The sequence below is a fragment of the Silene latifolia genome, chromosome 6 (assembly GCF_048544455.1).
Source record: "Silene latifolia isolate original U9 population chromosome 6, ASM4854445v1, whole genome shotgun sequence".
Lineage (NCBI taxonomy): Eukaryota > Viridiplantae > Streptophyta > Magnoliopsida > Caryophyllales > Caryophyllaceae > Silene > Silene latifolia.
The window spans coordinates 93,407,686-93,423,298 of NC_133531.1; the positions used below are offsets into that span (position 1 = coordinate 93,407,686).

General features: G+C 39.7%; 3 protein-coding genes across 3 annotated transcripts; all 3 read right to left on the reverse strand.

Annotated features, from left to right (window-relative positions):
* Nucleotides 1–3,436: 3,436 nt before the first annotated feature.
* On the reverse strand, nucleotides 3,437–4,345 carry LOC141588361 (uncharacterized). The gene is made up of 2 exons (XM_074409807.1): nucleotides 3,827–4,345; nucleotides 3,437–3,670 (listed from the first exon to the last, which is right to left on the reverse strand). Exons 1-2 carry the CDS (start codon nucleotides 4,343–4,345, stop codon nucleotides 3,437–3,439), a joined length of 753 nt encoding a protein of 250 aa, XP_074265908.1.
* A 2,314-nt stretch (nucleotides 4,346–6,659) lies between these two features.
* Nucleotides 6,660–7,385, reverse strand: LOC141588362 (uncharacterized). Its single transcript, XM_074409808.1, has one exon. It carries the CDS (start codon nucleotides 7,383–7,385, stop codon nucleotides 6,660–6,662), a length of 726 nt encoding a protein of 241 aa, XP_074265909.1.
* A 5,128-nt stretch (nucleotides 7,386–12,513) lies between these two features.
* On the reverse strand, nucleotides 12,514–14,107 carry LOC141588363 (uncharacterized). The gene is made up of 2 exons (XM_074409809.1): nucleotides 13,755–14,107; nucleotides 12,514–13,651 (listed from the first exon to the last, which is right to left on the reverse strand). The coding sequence occupies exons 1-2, from the start codon at nucleotides 14,105–14,107 to the stop codon at nucleotides 12,514–12,516; spliced, it is 1,491 nt and encodes a 496-aa protein (XP_074265910.1).
* Nucleotides 14,108–15,613: the final 1,506 nt, after the last annotated feature.

Genomic DNA, 15,613 nt, shown 5'->3' on the forward strand with positions numbered 1-15,613 from the left:
TCGATCTCCTTTTCAACCAAAAGGCACGAGACATCTTGCTTTGAATACAAGATACGCATATACCATAAGATCTAATGGTTTCAAGAGTACTTGATAACTCTTTGCGTTCATCATTCCAAAATCTAAGGTTCAATCTTGGGTTACCAACTTGAGTCTTGCATCATCTACATGATATATCATTCTAGTTTGGTTTAGAATATATTCACCTTGATAATGGGCTAGCCATACATCAAATCATGGTGTATAGGGTCACAAAAGTGAAACCTCTTTTGTATCTTAACAAGTTTATATTCTTATTTAGAGTTTATTCACTTAATAGTCATAATTAAGATATAAATATAAACCCTAAACTAGATTAAGTACACAATGACTCTATCTCTCGACATCATTGTTGCTAGTCGTCATATTCTAATCATCCTATGCATCAAATACAATGATGAAAACCACCATCGGTTTCTAATATTGACGAAGTAGTACTAGCAAAATCTATGTCAATCAAATAAACATTTAAAGAAGAAGGTCCCATTAGCTGTCCCACAACTAACTTTTTGATTCTTCAATAATTTGGGGTAGTTTCCTTTCTAGCGTCCAACAATTAAGACAATGGAAACTTTATCGGTCGGGATTGATAGGTTTAGTATTGTTATTCTCAATAACTTTACTTTTAACATTACCTTGTATCAATTCCATTATAATCTTTACTTCTTGAACCTCGTCCTTTTCTTAACGGTTTAAGAGAATGCTCCCACTCATTTCAAAGAATTTCTACTTAGAGAAGCAAAGTTGAATCTTATGAAGACTACTCTTCAATTCAATCGTTTTAGTCTTAAAACTTTCATTGAAGTGGTTGCGTTATTTTGGTCAATTACGAATTCTGACAAATCTAATTACCAAAACAATTTATCGCTTCAAGGTACTTAATTCAATTAAGTATATGAAAAAACAATCCATTGTAAGTAGATGTGTTAGTCAAGAATCAAAAACATGTTTGATAATGAATAACTTTTATCTATACTCTTCACAAGAGATCCTTACATTGGATAATTCGAGGTTTTAGAAGAAAATTCATATTTGTCTTTAGTTACGATGTTTTAATCGAGATTTGAATCAAAATCGAAATGATATCGTATATGAATTGTGGTAAAGAAATAGAACATTATGATAACGGAATAGTGGAAAACTTAACATTTATCGTTTTATTAATACTTGTAAATAACAAGTAAAGCATTTACATAGTGACCTCTAACCAACTATGATAAATGATTCCGAGCTCCAAATTCATATTAACTTGGGCACGGGGTAGCCGATGAAACCCTTATCAATATAACTCGGTGGATTAACTCTTTAATCGATTCTACTTTTAGAACTCTCGGTCGATAAAATTACATTAACATTTATCTTTAGCCCAAAACACATCCGACAAGGGCACGGGGTAGCCGATGAAACCCTTATCAATACTTTTGTTGAGTTCAATCCAAATTTCGAATAAATGTGTCCATGATCCAAATTCACATTAACTTGGGCACGGGGTAGCCGATGAAACCCTCATCAACATGAATTCGGTGGATAGACATTTATCACCCACTTCCCCTACGTAACAAGGTTTGTACCGGCCGAGTGCACTCCCTCGCGAAATAGGTTTTCATGGTTTCTACTTTTTGGTAAGGCTAAGTCTCAATTGTTTATTTTAGCGAGAGGTCATGTCAATTTATTATCTATCACGTTTTAAGTGAACTAAAGTGGTGAACTACGATAATTGTAATTGACACGGTCGATAAACTCGATTAAAAAGATAATGCATGTTTTAGTTATGGCGATTTAGCGATACATGCAACATATAAATAAAATGCAAAGCATAAATAAAATCCTAGTATGGCCTTCCTAAAATAGAAAATCTAATTAACTATTACATATTCGGAAACCAACTCCATTGGTCCCTTGAACTTCGGTTTTGGCACGCATCTCGAGGTAACACCGTCTTTATATATCGCCTTCTTGTGTGACACCGTCTTCAAGGAACAACGAAATAATTAAATTACATAACAAATTACATAATTTCCTATTATACATTTGTAATTAAAATAAAATAAATCTATTAAATTACAAAACGGTGATACGAGATCACAATAAATTACAACCGAATTGATATTCCCATACATTTCGGGCAATACCAATTAAAAACTAAGGTCATACTAAGCAAAATTACATAATTCAAAAATTACATAAAATAAAATTATGACAACCATAAATAAAATGCAGCATTATAATATGTATGAACATGCCCAATTTTATGCTAAATCGCCTTTAAGGAGCCAATATCGTATATTAATCGGTTTTTACGGATTTGCGTGATTCAACCTTTTAAAATCACAATAAATTACATAAAATCATATTTATGCACAAGTTAATTACCCTAACCAACTTAGGACTCAAAATTAGTCTCCACTAACCATTTGACTATAATTAACTTATATTTCTTTAAATTGTTCATTAATGGACTCAAAATTACAATAAAATGCCATAAACTCCAAATAAATCACAAAAAATTCAAATAAATTCAAAATTTGAAATTTAAACTCATGAACATTCTGGAAAAATACCATGACACTCATAATGTTCAAAAACTTAGGTTAAAATTTCGAAAAATTATCGGAAAAACTATGTTGCGGTTTATCGGATTTATCAAATATAATCATAAAACATGAAAAAAAATTATGATCGACGGTTGTGATACGAACTGAGCAGCGGAATTAAGGACGTTTTGGACAGTACTGAGGACTGTTCTTACTAGGTACGCGCAGACCTGGAATTGTTTGATTAAGACAACAAGAACTATTAAAATGACGGATTGTTTTTGGCGAACCGAACGTACTAGGTACGACCCGTTCTGATTTTTGTGAATAAAAGGGATAGTGTTTGAACAAGCAAGACCTATTACTTGATCAAGGTGAGTGAGACCAAGACCTATTGATCTACAACTCGAAAGTTTAATCGAAATCGCATTTCAACCAAACCAGTTTTGTTTCTAAGCAAGAAACGATTTTAACACAAGTGTTTTTCTCAATTTTCTTAGATGATTTTATTCAATCAAATGAAGGCATTATATAGCCCTCCAAGCAGCCGTGCAAAGCCAAGCAAAGTGAAGAGTTAAGCTTTTACTCTTCACTTAATTACAATCATTAAGACTCCTAATTCATTGAACTTAGACAACCATAAATTAGACTAACATTTTATTGTAAAACATAATCTGAAAGGTAAAGCTAAAAACGTGAAATTGGTCCGTCCTCCTTGGTTTGCGTGCCTTCCCATCAGCTCCCATGTTCCACACTTAGTAAATTAACAAAAGAAGGATAATTGTAGTTCCTAGGCTGAAAATTACGGACCAACATCAGACCTTCCCCTTGAGTGTTCATAACCAACTCGTCCAGCCCATCAACTAACTCGCATCATCCCCTCCCCCTTGAAAAGGAATTGACCTCAATTCAGCTAGGCCATCGTCATCCAAATAAGGAGAGAGATCACCAACATTAAAAGTGGCGTGAACACCATAATCACCGGGAAGTTCAACCTTGTAAGCATTGTTGTTGACTCGACCCACAATTTTGTAAGGACCTTCCGCTCTAGGCATGAGTTTATTCTTGCGTTTGCTCGGGAATCTTTCTTTCCTAAACTGCACCCAAACCAAGTCTCCAATCCCGAACACCCTCCGCTTCCTATTTCTGTTAGACTTGTGTTAATAGGCAGCTTGCACGGTTTCAATTTTCGCCCGGACTTGCTCATGGAGTTTCAACATTGCTTTCCCCTTTGATGCGGCGTCTTTATATACCATTTCATCTTTTTGCTTTTGGAGTTCCTTTGTTTCTTCGAGAGTACAAAGATAGGCAGCCTTATTCGGTGGAGATGAGCCCGGAATAAGGTCAATTTGATGTTCAATGCCCCGAATAGGAGGCAAACCAGCCGGTAAATCATCGGGTAATACATCACTTAACTCAACAAGGAGTTTATCAATTCGGCCATGCTCCTGCAAAACAACATTAGAACTCGAATTTTCTTTAGCAACAAGTAAGAAAGCTCGCTCACCACCATCAATAGCACGCTCCACATCCCGTTCTCCAATTAATAACGACATACCAGCCTTGGGAACTGTGTTAGTAGCAAAGAACACGGTTGTTTTGAGGTGATAGAGGCTTGAGCATAATTCGTTTTCCTTATACCTCAATTCATACTCATTACACCGTCCCCGATGCAATACATCCCGATCAAATTGCCAAAGCCGACCCAACAAGATATGACAAGCATCCATGGGTATGACGTCACACAAAATCTCATCAACATACGAACCCATTGTTAAATTCACACGGGCTTGTTTAGTGACTTTGACACTACTACTGTTATCTAGCCAATGCAACTCATAAGGACGAGGATGTTTTGTGGTCTTAAGACTCAATTTAGACACCATTTCAAAGAGAGGCAACGTTAGTACAACTCCCTCCATCGATAATTAGACTCACCCATCTATCATTCACCTTACAATTAGTATGAAACAGTTGGTTTCGCTGTCCCGACTCAATTGGTTTAGAATCAACTTTCAAAGTTCGCAAAACCAAATTAGTATTGACATTAGGTGCCTCATAACCCTCTACTTCTTCTTCTCCTTCCTCATTCTCATTAGCAATCAGAAACTCATCCATTTGTTCCTCCTCGGCCAACAACTCATCCCGACACTCTAAGGCTTCCCTTAAGGTCACAACTCGTTGATTAGGACACGCACTTTGGTAATGACCGAATCCTTGACACTTAAAGCATCGAACCTTAGCCAAACTAGTCTCTTTTCCCGGGGTTTTAGAGGACTGACCAGCGGTGTTTTTAGGGCTGCCAGTCGAAGTATGAGACACGGCCTGGTTATTAGGAGTACCAACAAATTTAGACTCGGGTTTAGACCATGATTTTGGCTCACTCGATTCTGAACTCGAACCTCCCCCATGTTTTAGGCTTCCCTTGTGACTCTACTTTGGACAAAGACCAACAAGAGTATCAAAATCAGAATATTGGTATAACTCAACCGTGCTAGAAATGTTATAATTTAAACCACGCAAAAATCGAGCAATTTTTTGTTCCTCTATTTCCTCCAATTCACCCATAATAGCAAGATTCTGAAATTCATCTAAATACTCGCTAACACTCAATTTGCCTTGTCTAAAATCAGCGATTTTGCGATAAGTAGACAGCCTATGGGTCGATGGTACATACCTTTTCCGTAGTTTGCGTTTTAGGGACACCCAAGAATCAATTTTCTCCTTGCCTTCTCGGACCCTCTTAGCCTTCATCGCCTCATACCACAGCGATGCTCCTTTGCTCAATTTCAGAATTGCAAACCTACACCACTTATCATCATCCAAGTCTTTGAAATCGAACAAACGATCGATTTTCCGTTCCCACTCCAAATAGGCCTCGGGATCAGCCCCTCCAACGAATTCAGGAAGATCACTCGCTTTGAATGCATCAATAATTCGTTCTCCTCTTCTAGGTTGCCAACGCTCTTGATTTCACGAGCATGTTTCAAGGCTTACCGTAATTGATGAATGAATTTTGGACTGTTGAAATCCACCGACATAGTTAAACAAGGATCAAGAGCCGAAGCTCTGATACCACAAATGATATCTGAATCGAGCGGCGGAATTAAGGACGTTTTGAAAGATCGAGGACTGTTCGTACTAGGTCTGTATGACGTGGAATTGTTTGATTAAGACAACAAGAACTATTAAAATGACGGACTGTTTTTGGCGAACCGAACGTACTAGGTACGACCCGTTCTGATTTTTGTGAATAAAAGGGATAGTGTTTGAACAAGCAAGACCTATTACTTGATCAAGATGAGTGAGACCAAGACCTATTGATCTACAACTCGAAAGTTTAATCGAAATCGCGTTTCAACCAAACCAGCTTTGTTTCTAAGCAAGAAACGATTTTAACACAAGTGTTTTTCTCAATTTTCTTAGATTATTTTATTCAATCAAATGAAGGCATTATATAGCCCTCCAAGCAGCCGTGCAAAGCCAAGCAAAGTGAAGAGTTAAGCTTTTACTCTTCACTTAATTACAATCATTAAGACTCCTAATTCATTGAACTTAGACAACCATAAATTAGACTAACATTTTATTGTAAAACATAATCTGAAAGGTAAAGCTAAAAACGTGAAATTGGTCCGTCCTCCTTGGTTTGCGTGCCTTCCCATTAGCTCCCATGTTCCACACTTAGTAAATTAACAAAAGAAGGATAATTGTAGTTCCTAGGCTGAAAATTACGGACCAACATCAGACCTTCCCCTTGAGTGTTCATAACCAACTCGTCCAGCCCATCAACTAACTCGCATCATCCCCTCCCCCTTGAAAAGGAATTGACCTCAATTCAGCTAGGCCATCGTCATCCAAATAAGGAGAGAGATCACCAACATTAAAAGTGGCGTGAACACCATAATCACCGGGAAGTTCAACCTTGTAAGCATTGTTGTTGACTCGACCCACAATTTTGTAAGGACCTTCCGCTCTAGGCATGAGTTTATTCTTGCGTTTGCTCGGGAATCTTTCTTTCCTAAACTGCACCCAAACCAAGTCTCCAATCCCGAACACCCTCCGCTTCCTATTTCTGTTAGACTTGTGTTAATAGGCAGCTTGCACGGTTTCAATTTTCGCCCGGACTTGCTCATGGAGTTTCAACATTGCTTTCCCCTTTGATGCGGCGTCTTTATATACCATTTCATCTTTTTGCTTTTGGAGTTCCTTTGTTTCTTCGAGAGTACAAAGATAGGCAGCCTTATTCGGTGGAGATGAGCCCGGAATAAGGTCAATTTGATGTTCAATGCCCCGAATAGGAGGCAAACCAGCCGGTAAATCATCGGGTAATACATCACTTAACTCAACAAGGAGTTTATCAATTCGGCCATGCTCCTGCAAAACAACATTAGAACTCGAATTTTCTTTAGCAACAAGTAAGAAAGCTCGCTCACCACCATCAATAGCACGCTCCACATCCCGTTCTCCAATTAATAACGACATACCAGCCTTGGGAACCGTGTTAGTAGCAGCAACACGGTTGTTTTGAGGTGATAGAGGCTTGAGCATAATTCGTTTCCCCTTATACCTCAATTCATACTCATTACACCGTCCCCGATGCAATACATCCCGATCAAATTGCCAAAGCCGACCCAACAAGATATGACAAGCATCCATGGGTATGACGTCACACAAAATCTCATCAACATACGAACCCATTGTTAAATTCACACGGGCTTGTTTAGTGACTTTGACACTACTATCATTATCTAGCCAATGCAACTCATAAGGACGAGGATGTTTTGTGGTCTTAAGACTCAATTTAGACACCATTTCAGTAGAGGCAACGTTAGTACAACTCCCTCCATCGATAATTAGACTCACCCATCTATCATTCACCTTACAATTAGTATGAAACAGTTGGTTTTTTGTCCCGACTCAATTTGTTTAGAATCAACTTTCAAAGTTCGCAAAACCAAATTAGTATTGACATTAGGTGCCTCATAACCCTCTACTTCTTCTTCTCCTTCCTCATTCTCATTAGCAATCAGAAACTCATCCATTTGTTCCTCCTCGGCCAACAACTCATCCCGACACTCTAAGGCTTCCCTTAAGGTCACAACTCGTTGATTAGGACACGCACTTTGGTAATGACCGAATCCTTGACACTTAAAGCATCGAACCTTAGCCAAACTAGTCTCTTTTCCCGGGGTTTTAGAGGACTGACCAGCGGTGTTTTTAGGGCTGCCAGTCGAAGTATGAGACACGGCCTGGTTATTAGGAGTACCAACAAATTTAGACTCGGGTTTAGACCATGATTTTGGCTCACTCGATTCTGAACTCGAACCTCCCCCATGTTTTAGGCTTCCCTTGTGACTCTACTTTCAGACAAAGACCAACAAGAGTATCAAAATCAGAATATTGGTATAACTCAACCGTGCTAGAAATGTTATAATTTAAACCACGCAAAAATCGAGCAATTTTTTGTTCCTCTATTTCCTCCAATTCACCCATAATAGCAAGATTCTGAAATTCATCTAAATACTCGCTAACACTCAATTTGCCTTGTCTAAAATCAGCGATTTTGCGATAAGTAGACAGCCTATGGGTCGATGGTACATACCTTTTCCGTAGTTTGCGTTTTAGGGACACCCAAGAATCAATTTTCTCCTTGCCTTCTCGGACCCTCTTAGCCTTCATCGCCTCATACCACAGCGATGCTCCTTTGCTCAATTTCAGAATTGCAAACCTACACCTCTTATCATCATCCAAGTCTTTGAAATCGAACAAACGATCGATTTTCCGTTCCCACTCCAAATAGGCCTCGGGATCAGCCCCTCCAACGAATTCAGGAAGATCACTCGCTTTGAATGCATCAATAATTCGTTCTCCTCTTCTAGGTTGCCAACGCTCTTCAGTTTCACGAGCATGTTTCAAGGATTACCGTAATTGATGAATGAATTCTGGACTGTTGAAATCCACCGACATAGTTAAACAAGGATCAAGAGCCGAAGCTCTGATACCACAAATGATCGAATCGAGCAAAGCGGAATTAAGGACGTTTTGAACAAGATCGAGGACTGTTCGTACTACTACGTCTGTATGAGACGTGGAATTGTTTGATTAAGACAACAAGAACTATTAAAATGACGGATTGTTTTTGGCGAACCGAACGTACTAGGTACGACCCGTTCTGATTTTTGTGAATAAAAGGGATAGTGTTTGAACAAGCAAGACCTATTACTTGATCAAGATGAGTGAGACCAAGACCTATTGATCTACAACTCGAAAGTTTAATCGAAATCGCGTTTCAACCAAACCAGCTTTGTTTCTAAGCAAGAAACGATTTTAACACAAGTGTTTTTCTCAATTTTCTTAGATGATTTTATTCAATCAAATGAAGGCATTATATAGCCCTCCAAGCAGCCGTGCAAAGCCAAGCAAAGTGAAGAGTTAAGCTTTTACTCTTCACTTAATTACAATCATTAAGACTCCTAATTCATTGAACTTAGACAACCATAAATTAGACTAACATTTTATTGTAAAACATAATCTGAAAGGTAAAGCTAAAAACGTGAAATTGGTCCGTCCTCCTTGGTTTGCGTGCCTTCCCATCAGCTCCCATGTTCCACACTTAGTAAATTAACAAAAGAAGGATAATTGTAGTTCTAGGTGAAAATTACGGACCAACATCGACCTTCCCCTTGAGTGTTCATAACCAACTCGTCCGACCCATCAACTAACTCGCATCATCCCCTCCCCTTGAAAAGGAATTGACCTCAATTCAGCTAGGCCATCGTCATCCAAATAAGGAGAGAGATCACCAACATTAAAAGTGGCGTGAACACCATAATCACCGGGAAGTTCAACCTTGTAAGCATTGTTGTTGACTCGACCCACAATTTTGTAAGGACCTTCCGCTCTAGGCATGAGTTTATTCTTGCGTTTGCTCGGGAATCTTTCTTTCCTAAATCGCACCCAAACCAAGTCTCCAATCCCGAACACCCTCCGCTTCCTATTTCTGTTAGACTTGTGTTAATAGGCAGCTTGCACGGTTTCAATTTTTTAGGACTTGCTCATGGAGTTTCAACATTGCTTTCCCCTTTGATGCGGCGTCTTTATATACCATTTCATCTTTTTGCTTTTGGAGTTCCTTTGTTTCTTCAAGAGTACAAAGATAGGCAGCCTTATTCGGTGGAGATGAGCCCGGAATAAGGTCAATTTGATGTTCAATGCCCCGAATAGGAGGCAAACCAGCCGGTAAATCATCGGGTAATACATCACTTAACTCAACAAGGAGTTTATCAATTCGGCCATGCTCCTGCAAAACAACATTAGAACTCGAATTTTCTTTAGCAACAAGTAAGAAAGCTCGCTCACCACCATCAATAGCACGCTTCACATCCCGTTCTCCAATTAATAACGACATACCAGCCTTGGGAACCGTGTTAGTAGCAAAGAACACGGTTGTTTTGAGGTGATAGAGGCTTGAGCATAATTCGTTTCCCCTTATACCTCAATTCATACTCATTACACCGTCCCCGATGCAATACATCCCGATCAAATTGCCAAAGCCGACCCAACAAGATATGACAAGCATCCATGGGTATGACGTCACACAAAATCTCATCAACATACGAACCCATTGTTAAATTCACACGGGCTTGTTTAGTGACTTTGACACTACTTCGTTATCTAGCCAATGCAACTCATAAGGACGAGGATGTTTTGTGGTCTTAAGACTCAATTTAGACACCATTTCAGTAGAGGCAACGTTAGTACAACTCCCTCCATCGATAATTAGACTCACCCATCTATCATTCACCTTACAATTAGTATGAAACAGTTGGTTTATTTGTCCCGACTCAATTTGTTTAGAATCAACTTTCAAAGTTCGCAAAACCAAATTAGTATTGACATTAGGTGCCTCATAACCCTCTACTTCTTCTTCTCCTTCCTCATTCTCATTAGCAATCAGAAACTCATCCATTTGTTCCTCCTCGGCCAACAACTCATCCCGACACTCTAAGGCTTCCCTTAAGGTCACAACTCGTTGATTAGGACACGCACTTTGGTAATGACCGAATCCTTGACACTTAAAGCATCGAACCTTAGCCAAACTAGTCTCTTTTCCCGGGGTTTTAGAGGACTGACCAGCGGTGTTTTTAGGGCTGCCAGTCGAAGTATGAGACACGGCCTGGTTATTAGGAGTACCAACAAATTTAGACTCGGGTTTAGACCATGATTTTGGCTCACTCGATTCTGAACTCGAACCTCCCCCATGTTTTAGGCTTCCCTTGTGACTCTACTTTCAGACAAAGACCAACAAGAGTATCAAAATCAGAATATTGGTATAACTCAACCGTGCTAGAAATGTTATAATTTAAACCACGCAAAAATCGAGCAATTTTTTGTTCCTCTATTTCCTCCAATTCACCCATAATAGCAAGATTCTGAAATTCATCTAAATACTCGCTAACACTCAATTTGCCTTGTCTAAAATCAGCGATTTTGCGATAAGTAGACAGCCTATGGGTCGATGGTACATACCTTTTCCGTAGTTTGCGTTTTAGGGACACCCAAGAATCAATTTTCTCCTTGCCTTCTCGGACCCTCTTAGCCTTCATCGCCTCATACCACAGCGATGCTCCTTTGCTCAATTTCAGAATTGCAAACCTACACCTCTTATCATCATCCAAGTCTTTGAAATCGAACAAACGATCGATTTTCCGTTCCCACTCCAAATAGGCCTCGGGATCAGCCCCTCCAACGAATTCAGGAAGATCACTCGCTTTGAATGCATCAATAATTCGTTCTCCTCTTCTAGGTTGCCAACGCTCTTCAGTTTCACGAGCATGTTTCAAGGCTTACCGTAATTGATGAATGAATTCTGGACTGTTGAAATCCACCGACATAGTTAAACAAGGATCAAGAGCCGAAGCTCTGATACCACAAATGATACGAACTGAGCAGCGGAATTAAGGACGTTTTGAACAGTACTGAGGACTGTTCGTACTACGTACGCGTAGACGTGGAATTGTTTGATTAAGACAACAAGAACTATTAAAATGACGGACTGTTTTTGGCGAACCGAACGTACTAGGTACGACCCGTTCTGATTTTTGTGAATAAAAGGGATAGTGTTTGAACAAGCAAGACCTATTACTTGATCAAGATGAGTGAGACCAAGACCTATTGATCTACAACTCGAAAGTTTAATCGAAATCGCGTTTCAACCAAACCAGCTTTGTTTCTAAGCAAGAAACGATTTTAACACAAGTGTTTTTCTCAATTTTCTTAGATGATTTTATTCAATCAAATGAAGGCATTATATAGCCCTCCAAGCAGCCGTGCAAAGCCAAGCAAAGTGAAGAGTTAAGCTTTTACTCTTCACTTAATTACAATCATTAAGACTCCTAATTCATTGAACTTAGACAACCATAAATTAGACTAACATTTTATTGTAAAACATAATCTGAAAGGTAAAGCTAAAAACGTGAAATTGGTCCGTCCTCCTTGGTTTGCGTGCCTTCCCATCAGCTCCCATGTTCCACACTTAGTAAATTAACAAAAGAAGGATAATTGTAGTTCCTAGGCTGAAAATTACGGACCAACATCAGACCTTCCCCTTGAGTGTTCATAACCAACTCGTCCAGCCCATCAACTAACTCGCATCATCCCCTCCCCCTTGAAAAGGAATTGACCTCAATTCAGCTAGGCCATCGTCATCCAAATAAGGAGAGAGATCACCAACATTAAAAGTGGCGTGAACACCATAATCACCGGGAAGTTCAACCTTGTAAGCATTGTTGTTGACTCGACCCACAATTTTGTAAGGACCTTCCGCTCTAGGCATGAGTTTATTCTTGCGTTTGCTCGGGAATCTTTCTTTCCTAAACTGCACCCAAACCAAGTCTCCAATCCCGAACACCCTCCGCTTCCTATTTCTGTTAGACTTGTGTTAATAGGCAGCTTGCACGGTTTCAATTTTCGCCCGGACTTGCTCATGGAGTTTCAACATTGCTTTCCCCTTTGATGCGGCGTCTTTATATACCATTTCATCTTTTTGCTTTTGGAGTTCCTTTGTTTCTTCGAGAGTACAAAGATAGGCAGCCTTATTCGGTGGAGATGAGCCCGGAATAAGGTCAATTTGATGTTCAATGCCCCGAATAGGAGGCAAACCAGCCGGTAAATCATCGGGTAATACATCACTTAACTCAACAAGGAGTTTATCAATTCGGCCATGCTCCTGCAAAACAACATTAGAACTCGAATTTTCTTTAGCAACAAGTAAGAAAGCTCGCTCACCACCATCAATAGCACGCTCCACATCCCGTTCTCCAATTAATAACGACATACCAGCCTTGGGAACCGTGTTAGTAGCAGCAACACGGTTGTTTTGAGGTGATAGAGGCTTGAGCATAATTCGTTTCCCCTTATACCTCAATTCATACTCATTACACCGTCCCCGATGCAATACATCCCGATCAAATTGCCAAAGCCGACCCAACAAGATATGACAAGCATCCATGGGTATGACGTCACACAAAATCTCATCAACATACGAACCCATTGTTAAATTCACACGGGCTTGTTTAGTGACTTTGACACTACTACTGTTATCTAGCCAATGCAACTCATAAGGACGAGGATGTTTTGTGGTCTTAAGACTCAATTTAGACACCATTTCAGTAGAGGCAACGTTAGTACAACTCCCTCCATCGATAATTAGACTCACCCATCTATCATTCACCTTACAATTAGTATGAAACAGTTGGTTTCGCTGTCCCGACTCAATTTGTTTAGAATCAACTTTCAAAGTTCGCAAAACCAAATTAGTATTGACATTAGGTGCCTCATAACCCTCTACTTCTTCTTCTCCTTCCTCATTCTCATTAGCAATCAGAAACTCATCCATTTGTTCCTCCTCGGCCAACAACTCATCCCGACACTCTAAGGCTTCCCTTAAGGTCACAACTCGTTGATTAGGACACGCACTTTGGTAATGACCGAATCCTTGACACTTAAAGCATCGAACCTTAGCCAAACTAGTCTCTTTTCCCGGGGTTTTAGAGGACTGACCAGCGGTGTTTTTAGGGCTGCCAGTCGAAGTATGAGACACGGCCTGGTTATTAGGAGTACCAACAAATTTAGACTCGGGTTTAGACCATGATTTTGGCTCACTCGATTCTGAACTCGAACCTCCCCCATGTTTTAGGCTTCCCTTGTGACTCTACTTTCAGACAAAGACCAACAAGAGTATCAAAATCAGAATATTGGTATAACTCAACCGTGCTAGAAATGTTATAATTTAAACCACGCAAAAATCGAGCAATTTTTTGTTCCTCTATTTCCTCCAATTCACCCATAATAGCAAGATTCTGAAATTCATCTAAATACTCGCTAACACTCAATTTGCCTTGTCTAAAATCAGCTATTTTGCGATAAGTAGACAGCCTATGGGTCGATGGTACATACCTTTTCCGTAGTTTGCGTTTTAGGGACACCCAAGAATCAATTTTCTCCTTGCCTTCTCGGACCCTCTTAGCCTTCATCGCCTCATACCACAGCGATGCTCCTTTGCTCAATTTCAGAATTGCAAACCTACACCTCTTATCATCATCCAAGTCTTTGAAATCGAACAAACGATCGATTTTCCGTTCCCACTCCAAATAGGCCTCGGGATCAGCCCCTCCAACGAATTCAGGAAGATCACTCGCTTTGAATGCATCAATAATTCGTTCTCCTCTTCTAGGTTGCCAACGCTCTTGATTTCACGAGCATGTTTCAAGGCTTACCGTAATTGATGAATGAATTCGGACTCGTTGAAATCCACCGACATAGTTAAACAAGGATCAAGAGCCGAAGCTCTGATACCACAAATGATCTGAACGAGCGGCGGAATTAAGGACGTTTTGAACAAGATCGAGGACTGTTCGTACTAGGTACGTATGAGACGTGGAATTGTTTGATTAAGACAACAAGAACTATTAAAATGACGGATTGTTTTTGGCGAACCGAACGTACTAGGTACGACCCGTTCTGATTTTTGTGAATAAAAGGGATAGTGTTTGAACAAGCAAGACCTATTACTTGATCAAGATGAGTGAGACCAAGACCTATTGATCTACAACTCGAAAGTTTAATCGAAATCGCGTTTCAACCAAACCAGCTTTGTTTCTAAGCAAGAAACGATTTTAACACAAGTGTTTTTCTCAATTTTCTTAGATGATTTTATTCAATCAAATGAAGGCATTATATAGCCCTCCAAGCAGCCGTGCAAAGCCAAGCAAAGTGAAGAGTTAAGCTTTTACTCTTCACTTAATTACAATCATTAAGACTCCTAATTCATTGAACTTAGACAACCATAAATTAGACTAACATTTTATTGTAAAACATAATCTGAAAGGTAAAGCTAAAAATGTGAAATTGGTCCGTCCTCCTTGGTTTGTGTGCCTTCCCATCAGCTCCCATGTTCCACACTTAGTAAATTAACAAAAGAAGGATAATTGTAGTTCCTAGGCTGAAAATTACGGACCAACATTAGACCTTCCCCTTGAGTGTTCATAACCAACTCGTCCAGCCCATCAACTAACTCGCATCAGGTTGTGATCGCATTATTGTCAGAGGACAATTATTCCAACAATCTCCCACTTGTCCTCGACAAGTGTGCGTCACCAATTCTCTTGTCCTATTACTATCTCCCACTCAATGCAAGGTGTCTTTCGGGTCGTACTTGCAAGTGATCATATCGAGAGTGGTTTCCTCGATCTGGAGAACAACGGATTGACCGAAATTATCTACCATAGATACCTTCCGAGCGTGGCCACGCATTTCCAGTTCTTTACTCCTCGAGTGGCCCTGAGATATTGTTTTAACCCTGACAAGTGACAAGGGGTGGACAATTCCTGTCGCACTATTCCCTTCGATTAGCCACAGCCATCATAACCCAAAATATGCCCATTTGACCCCATTTACGAAGGTCGTAGTAACATAAATCAAAGTTAATCTAAAACTGTGTCACCTTAGGCGAACACTCTTTAGTCAAAGAATTGACTCAT

Coding starts and splice junctions, on each gene's coding strand:
- LOC141588363 (XM_074409809.1), bottom strand. CDS start 14,107: ATGAAGGCTAAGAGGGTCCGAGAAGGCAAGGAGAAAATTGATTCTTGG. Junction 13,652..13,754: donor AAGCCTAAAACATGGGGGAG/GTTCGAGTTCAG, acceptor TTCGACTGGCAG/CCCTAAAAACACCGCTGGTC.
- LOC141588361 (XM_074409807.1), bottom strand. CDS start 4,345: ATGGGTTCGTATGTTGATGAGATTTTGTGTGACGTCATACCCATGGAT. Junction 3,671..3,826: donor AAAAGCAAAAAGATGAAATG/GTATATAAAGAC, acceptor GTTTGGGTGCAG/TTTAGGAAAGAAAGATTCCC.
- LOC141588362 (XM_074409808.1), bottom strand. CDS start 7,385: ATGGTGTCTAAATTGAGTCTTAAGACCACAAAACATCCTCGTCCTTAT.